The sequence below is a fragment of the Elaeis guineensis genome, chromosome 5 (assembly GCF_000442705.2).
Source record: "Elaeis guineensis isolate ETL-2024a chromosome 5, EG11, whole genome shotgun sequence".
Taxonomy (NCBI): Eukaryota; Viridiplantae; Streptophyta; class Magnoliopsida; order Arecales; family Arecaceae; genus Elaeis; species Elaeis guineensis.
In genome coordinates this window covers 27655267-27663877 of record NC_025997.2, presented here as the reverse complement: position 1 = coordinate 27663877, position 8611 = coordinate 27655267, and the positions used below count along the sequence as shown (strand labels likewise).

Here is an 8611-nt window from a genome sequence, read left to right as displayed (position 1 = left end):
GATCGAAATCATGGATGATCAAATCTAAAGATTCATGGTCTGATTAAGGTGGGTGCCAGTACGCTGTCTGACAACCATGGATCAGGGTTCTTCATTAGAATCAGATCAGGACTATTGAAAGAATTTCTTCATTGATAAATCGATCAAGAGAGAGAAATCGATCGAGAGAGAAATGACTTTAGAGAGAAAATTTTAGAGAGAGAAAACTCATCTTGGATTCTTAGACAATATGATTCAACAAATCCGATCGATCAGATCAAATTATGCTGAAATTATCATGTGGACAATTCAATAAGATCATGAGAAATAAAATCTAAAAATATCTGATCTGATTAAAGTGGATGTCGGTGTACCGTCCGACGATCACAGATCAAAAATCCATCATGAGGATCATTTAAATTCATCATCATTTCTTCTCAAAGTTTTAGAAATCTTTGGCGAGAGAAATAATCTAAAGAGAGGATTTTAGAGAGAGAAAGTAGAGAGAGAAAGTCCAATTTAGAGAGAAAAAATACTAGTTCTAGCTGAAGAGAGAGAGGAAAGGGAGAGAAACTCTCTTTCTCATATTTTATTATTTATATCATTATTTATTAATTTATTTATTTTATTTTTTCTTTCTTCTTTTCTTTCTTTCTTTTTTTTTCTTTTTCTTCACGGAAGAGAGAGGAGAGAAAATCCTATTTATTATTATTATATTATTATTATTTTATTTTTTCTTTTTTTTTTTTTCTTTTCTTTTTCTTTTTTTTTTCTTCTTTTTCTTTTTTTTCTTTTTTTCCTTCTTTTTCTTTTCCTTCTTCTTCTTCTTTCGTTGAAACAGAACAGGGGACTGTGGTCTCCCCGTTCTTCTCCGTCCCAATCTCATGGAGATCTCACTGGAATGGCGAGTGGGGGTTCAACCCAGGGTGGCCCAACCGCGGTCCATGTTCGGGTGTTCGCCGACAATGGGCGGCATCGGAAAACACACACACGGACGACCAAAACAGGGATTTCAAAATCTCGAAATTTTTCTCAAAAAAAAACAGCAATAAATCGGTAGAAATCCTGATTTATAATCAAAAGAAATTGAAGAGAGGAGTCTTTGATTCATTACCTTGCTCTTTGTGGTATTTTTGGGCCACTAAATCGCCGGCAAAAACCTTCAATCCGATAACAAGGAAACAAGGAAAATCGGAAGAAAGAGAGATTTTCTGGTGATTACCGTTGAGGGACCTCGGGTTCTCTGGTGGAAGGGAGAGGGGAGGGATCTCTTCCTTAAATAGAGCCAGAGGGGGCTCTTTTCCGACTCCGATTGGGAGCCGGTGAGAGGAGGAAGAAGACTCCCTTCGGGAGTCTTCTCCGCTGTTTTTTTTTTTTTTTTTTTTTTCGGGCTTTGGCTGATCTGGGCTGGGATTCTTACTCGGGCCGGGCCGGGCTATCACACATCCATACTCCTTAACTTAGATTAATTTAATGTATATCTCAAATTACCACCTATCAGGTTGTTGCATACCTCCCATATGGAAGTCACAAAGGAAACCTTCGCTTCGTCCTCTATCAACTGGGTCAAAGCGCACTAGTTCCTGCAAGCTGTTTTTTGTGCTCCAAAAGGTCCGAATGGATTATTTCTATATATCCCTTCATCAAGCTGCCTACCACCTGGGTTGTAATTGAGCTTGGGTAGATATGACTTACATTTGCTAGCAACTAGATTTTGGTGTAATAGGTCTACTCTTTGGTTGTTTGTTTAAGGGTATTTTATTACTTCTTTGTATAAGATCACAGGTCCATTTTTGGTCTGCTGTATGTGGGATGCATTTCTCTGTTCTGTACGGACTTTACTTCCAATAATATAGATCACAAACTTTACCCAAAAAAAAAAAATTCATAAAAGATTTTCAAAATCATTAAAAACTATATTATATTGTTTTATTTTAAAACAAAACTTTAAATACTATTGAGTGACTAAAGCCTAATTGATTCAATTTATTGTATATACCAAAAAAGTATAACTTATTATAGTACTTATACCATATTATCAAATATGAAAGGAATATATTATTTTTAATTTCTGCCAAATTCTGTGATCAGAATATCCATAATTTTCCCCTTCATGAATATTTATAAAAAAATATATGTGATTAAGAAGATCCATGTGTTTCTTTATTCATTTCTTTTCCTGCATTTTTTTAATCCATGTCTTCAACTAGTTGAATATTTTCTAAGTTTAAAAGCCAGCATTCTTTATCCCATTTCGTAAGCTATCTCTATTGATTCAATTAAACTCTGTTTAAAAATATATATTCAGTTCTCATCCAAATCCTCAATCTATTGGATTCCTTTTAAAATTTTAAAAACAAACAAAATATTAATACTCTCTTTCTGACCCACTTGTCATATCTCTCTTATCCTCAATCCTTTGAACTTGTATTTTATTAATTTATTTTCATGGCACATGTCTTAATTGCCAGTATAGGGTTGGATACAAAGAAAATCACTCTCCTTATCTCATTCCAAAGTCAAAAAATAAGTAAAACTAACCAGCAACCTTTCTAGTAGTTTGATGATCCATATTGTCATAGCTGACCTTGGTATCCCTTGATTTTGTATTGCATCGTGAAGATAGATTAATCAAAGTATAATATAGAGATACCTACCTTTTAGGATCTGATTCTGTCTTATATTCACAAGTTATTATATAATCATTTTGGAGATCAAAGAATTTTTCACAGGTCAAAAGCCAACAAAATTGAATCTCGGTGAGAGAGAGTAGAGATCTATTTTTCCTTCTGGTTAAAAAGAATAACCTCCTGTACTTAATGATTTATCTAACAAAAAATATATGTATTAATGAAAAAAAAAAATAACCATCTCATTTTTAATTTTAAAATTTGAATAAATAGTTTCAAAGTAGTTGAAACTACCATTCTCTTTCCACTAATGAAATTTGAGTGGGGCCCACTCATCATTGGGCATCCACTTTGAACTGATACATCCAATATCTTCCACTTGTAGATGATGTGCTAGACCCTTGTTCATAGTTTTATATAAGCAAATGACCCGTGCGACCTATGAGGACACCAAAAAATAAAGCCAAAATAACTATAAACCAATTAGGGTAAATATGGTAGCTTATGAACTCGCTGCGCCCCAAACTATAGTGGAATTCAATGCATCCCTTATTAGATTACACTCTACAACTAATATCCACATTATCCTCAGTCTATCACTAGGCATCATAATGGATCGACCTTGGAATTAGTTTACATAGTCTTCCTTTCATACTAATATATTTCATCGATAAAACAATTGCTTTTCTAGACATGTCCCTTATCATCAAATCAATCATGACTGCAAGTAACATATTAAAAGTAGCAAACATCGTTCTTGGCGTTTCAACATATGGTTGAAAGTACATGAGGGCATAAGATGAAGCACTTAGCTTTGAGGGTCTCATACGACGAGAAAGTAGGGATCATTCTCTTATTACCCACTCTAGTCGTATTAGCACATATGGTATGAAACATATGCTATAGTGGATAATGTATATTTGGCCATATGTCTTTTATAAAATCCATCATATAAATCTTAGTCCAGTCGCTGTAAAGGAAATGACCAGAGACATTAGCACATATGTATCTAAGCGTATAATAACACATCGATGCATCTAAAGTCTCACATCTAGCTTTAAAGGGCTTTAAGAATTTGTGACTCCTTATCGACTATCATAAGAGAAATGGTCTCATCTTGATACATCATCAAGGCAACCAATACTTTAGTACGATATTAAAAACTGAACATTTATCTCATTTCTATACATTACTAAAATGCTAAAGGCAAATGCTCGTATGAGTGAGCTACTCTACTCGTTCGACGTACTCATTGTGTTAGTATTAATACATTATACATAAAAGAGATATAAAATCATTAATGATAAAATATTATTGAAACAATGTATAATATAAATATCAATCTATAATGATATATACAAAGCTGGCAATCCCAAAAACTTAATATGATATTGGTACACATCTCTAGCTATAAACTTTGTAAATGGATCAGTGGCTACCTGATGTTTAAGTATATGTGGTAAGATGACTTTTTTCTATGACACTATATCTTTCACATAATTATATTTTATATCAATATGTTTGGTCTTGCCATAGTATTTGGGATCTTTTGTGCAAGCTATGACAACCTGATTATTATAATAGATTTTCACCAGCTCATTAGCATTAGTGACTACTCCCAAATATTACAAGAATCTTTTTGACCAAACACCCTCTTGCACTACATTTGCGGATCCACAAACTTCACCTTTATGGTGGATAATGCAACACATATCTGTTTCTTGCTGGCCCATGGAATAAGCCATTATTCAGCAAGAATATAAATCCTAATGCTGATTTGCACTTATCTTGGTCGTATGTCCAATAGGCATTTATCTAGCCAACTAAGCGCAAATCTTTTCCTTAGTAACCAAGAAAATAATGTTCAATGCCTTTGAGGTATCATAGAATCTTCTTGACAACTCTCAAATATGTCAGTTCTGGATTTGATTGATATCTGCTTACTAGGCCTATCGCATAAGTAATATTAGGCCTTATACAAATCATGTCATACATTAAACTCCCAACAATACTAGAATATGAATTTTGGACATATTTTATTTTTCTTCTAGAGTTTTTGGGCACATTTTGTGGCTAAGACATTCACCTTTTGCAATAGGAGTATCGATGGATTTATAATTATGTATGTTAAATCGTTCAAATAATTTTGTAATATATGACTCTTGCGATAAAGCTAGAAATTTCTTTAAATGATCACGTTGAATTTTAACACCAAATATATATTCAACTTCGCCCATATCCTTTATATCAAAATTAGAGGATAACTATTTTTTAATGGTTAAGACAAACTCCTTACTATTGAAGCCAATAAAATATTATCTATATAAAGAGATAGAATTGCAAACATATATTTAGATCATTTGACATATATACAATGGTCTTCATCGATCATTTGAAAACCATATGAAATGATTACTCGATAAAATTCTACATATCATTGCCTAGATAATTATTTAGGGCCATAAATTGATTTTTGAAGTTTGCAAACTTTTTGTTCTTGGTCAGAAATAATAAAATCTATGGACTGTTATGTGTAGATTTTTTATCTAGTTCTCCATTAAGAAAAGCTATTTTAACATCTATTTGAAATAATTCTAAGTCTAAATGTGCAACAATAACTAAAATCAAGTGAATGGAGATAAATCTCACCACTGAGAAAAAGTTTCTTATAGTCTATATTCTTTTGTTGGGTATAACCTTTTGCTATCAAATGAGTCTTATACCTCTCAATCATACTATCAGTATTATACTTAACTTTAAGAACTTATTTATTTCCAATTTTCTTCCTCCCAGAGGGAAGATCAACCAAGTTTCAAACTTGATTTAGGCATATTGACTTTATTTCTTCTTCCAATACATTTCTTCATTTTTCATATGCATGACAAGAGAGTACCTCTTGGACATTTTTGGATTCGACACCATCAGAAAAGGAAGATAAGAAAATATCTCCTTTATATATGAAGGCCTCACTATCAATATTAAAATGTCGATGAGGGATACCTTTACGTTCACTATGATGTAAATGTTCACCTTAGAATACGTTCAAAAAAACTACTCTCATTTAAATCAGGCAGTGGTACTAAAATCTTAACCCCCTCTATTAATTGGTAGGGATCACTTCCTCTATCAAGATCTTCCATCTTAGATAGATAAAAGTCCTTTTGTAACTCGCCCTTGCTAAAAAAAAAAAATCTTCTAAAAAAGTGACATCTCGTGACTCAATTTCTAAAATACTTCCATCTGCTTATTCACTAATTAACATATATCCTTTAGAGTGTTTAGGATATCTGATAGAGATATACTTTTTCCCATGGAGACCTAATCTTTCATATTTATGAGAAAAGTCATGAATATATGCAGCTGACCCCTAAGATCTTAAATGATTAAGTTCAGATTTCCCACCTGACCATAATTCATGAGGTGTGGGAGTAACAGCTTTAGAGGGTACTTGGTTAAGTATATAGCCAGCCGTAAGTAAAGCATCTCCCTAAAACAAAATGAAAAGATTCGCTTGTGCCATCATCAACCTAACTATTTCTAGAAGGATTCTATTCCTTCTTTCTGCAACATCATTTTATTATGGAATACCAGGAATAGTTAACTACCATAAAATACCCTTCTCATCATGTAACTCTCTAAATTGGTTAGAAAGATATTCATGGCCTTGATCAGTTATCAAGGCTTTAATAGTGAGGTTTAATTGATTTTTTGCCATTGTAAGAAAACGTCCAAAACAATCTATACTTCTGACTTATAAGAAATTAAATAAACAATATCATATCATGAATAATCATCAATAAATATGATGAAATATGAAGCACCATGCCTGACCTTTACATTCATTGGTCTACAAATGTCAGAATGAATGAGTTACAATAGAAGTTCAACTCTAGTATCTTTTCCAAAAGATTTTCCAGTAGCTTTTCCAACCAAGCAATGCTCACATGTGGATAAGTTTATACTAGCGAGTTCACCCAAAAGGCCCTCTCTAACTAATCAAGTTAATCTTTCTTCTCCAATGTATCCTAATCGTGCATACCATACTTTTGCATCAATAGAAAAAGAATTACTAGATGCAATTAAAGAAAATAAATATTTTTTGTCAATATAATTGTAATCTATATCCAGAACCATAAAATTATTTGAAATAAATCCAAATTCATAATATACAATACAGAATATATAGATAAATAATAATCATGAAAGTTAAAAGAATAACTATGGCCTAGAAGGGCTATTACTAAAACTAAATATCATCAAATGTCAGAGGTATATAGGACATCATGCCAGTGCAAAGTATGTCCACCATGCAATAATAGTTTGTAGGTGCCGACATCTTTAACTTCAGCTTTTGAATTATTTTCTACATATATCCATCTCATATTGACTGAAATTTGATGAAACTCCACTTATGCTTCACGATCTTATGTTATATGGTCGGTTGTTCCTGAGTCTACAATCCACATAGCATGAGAATCAGTCAAAAATAAGCAACTAGAAATATAAAGATCTAAAGTCAAGGAGTCAGAACAAGTCTTTTTTGGCTCAATACACTTTCGAGCAAAATTATCCTTCTTACGACAATTAAAGCAAGTCACCTTGCTTTTATCCTTCTTACCGTGCCTTGTTTTCTTGTGCTGATGGGAATTCACTTGATTTTCCTATGATCGAGCCTTTTCCTCCTTCTTAAAGAACTTGCAACCCCTTTTACGCTTAAAGCACAAAGCTCCTACTTTGGATGCTTAAGCAACAAATACATCATCAGAAGATTTGGCAGCCTCAACGCGCTCATCCTCTAATTCTAAGTGTCATGCAATGTCATCAAAAGTTATGATATTTTTATTGTGGGTCATATTAATTTTCATATGCTCCCAAGAGCTAGGTAAAAATCTTATTACAGCCTGAATCTATTGCTCATCAGTTAAAATATGACCTACATCATGAAGCTCTCGATCCATGTTTGATAACTCATGTAAATGCTACCTCATACTCATATTTGGTTGGCTTTTGTAAGTGTCAGACTTAATGGTTAGCCTCCAAAGTTTAGTTGTAAAAGTATTTTCAAACTTATCCTTAAGTGTAAGCCACATTGCATTAGAGCCATCAAAAAGGGCTGGCCCGGCCCGTGGAGGGCCGGCCCTTCACGAGCTGGGCCCATTAGGGTCAGGCCAAAAAAGCTCTTTTGATAAACAGACGATTAAATAGGCGGCCCAGCCTTAGCCCTTATAAGTGAAGGGCCTATACAGGCCGACCCTTATAACTCACCAAAAAATTAAAATAAATATTTCTTGTAGTCCTATCTACATGCGATCATGCAGGGTTAGTGAAAGAGGAAAAGAATTGTTTTGTGTTATGAAAAAGTATTCTATTACACCAACACTAAAGCATTATGCTTGCATCGTTGATCTCTTGGGCCGATCAGAGAATTTATGTGAGGCTGAAGCTATGGTTCTTAATATGCCAGTGGAACCATATAGTGGAATTTGGGGAGCGCTGCTTGGTGCTTGTAGAATGCACAATAATGTGGAGATGGGAGAGTGCGTTGCAAGGAGAGCTTTGGAGTCAGACCCTAAGAATGAAGGATACTACATTCTGCTATCCAATATGTACAGCTGTGCTAGAAGATGGGAAGAGATGGAGAAGTTAAGGGGCATGATGAACAATAAGGGAGTAAGCAAGAGAGGTGGTTGGAGTGCAGTGAAGCTTTGTTAGGGGATTCACAAGCAAAGGCCCATCCAATGCATGGAATAAGTTCCAGTGCATCATCATAAAAATGATGAAAATCAAAAATCTACAATTGAACTGAGAAAAATTAAAAAATTATAATAAATTAAAAAACTCTCAAACATAATACTTCATCAAATAAATAAATAAAATCAATCCCTACATCAAATTTTAAAATACCAAAAGTAAATATGAAATAACTCTAAAAAATTTGTAATAACATCATAATCATTCTCCACAAGAAAAAAATACCACAAATTAATTAAACTCCATAAAAT

General features: G+C 33.4%; 1 protein-coding gene across 1 annotated transcript; it reads left to right on the top strand.

Moving 5' to 3' along the window:
• The first annotated feature begins 7913 nt into the window (after nt 1-7913).
• Nucleotides 7914-8321, top strand: LOC140857971 (pentatricopeptide repeat-containing protein At5g06540-like). Its single transcript, XM_073257379.1, has one exon. The coding sequence runs from the start codon at nt 7914-7916 to the stop codon at nt 8319-8321; it is 408 nt and encodes a 135-aa protein (XP_073113480.1).
• Nucleotides 8322-8611: the final 290 nt, after the last annotated feature.

Bases quoted from the DNA above. Each gene is read 5' to 3' on its own strand.
- LOC140857971 (XM_073257379.1), top strand. From the start codon at position 7,914: ATGCGATCATGCAGGGTTAGTGAAAGAGGAAAAGAATTGTTTTGTGTT.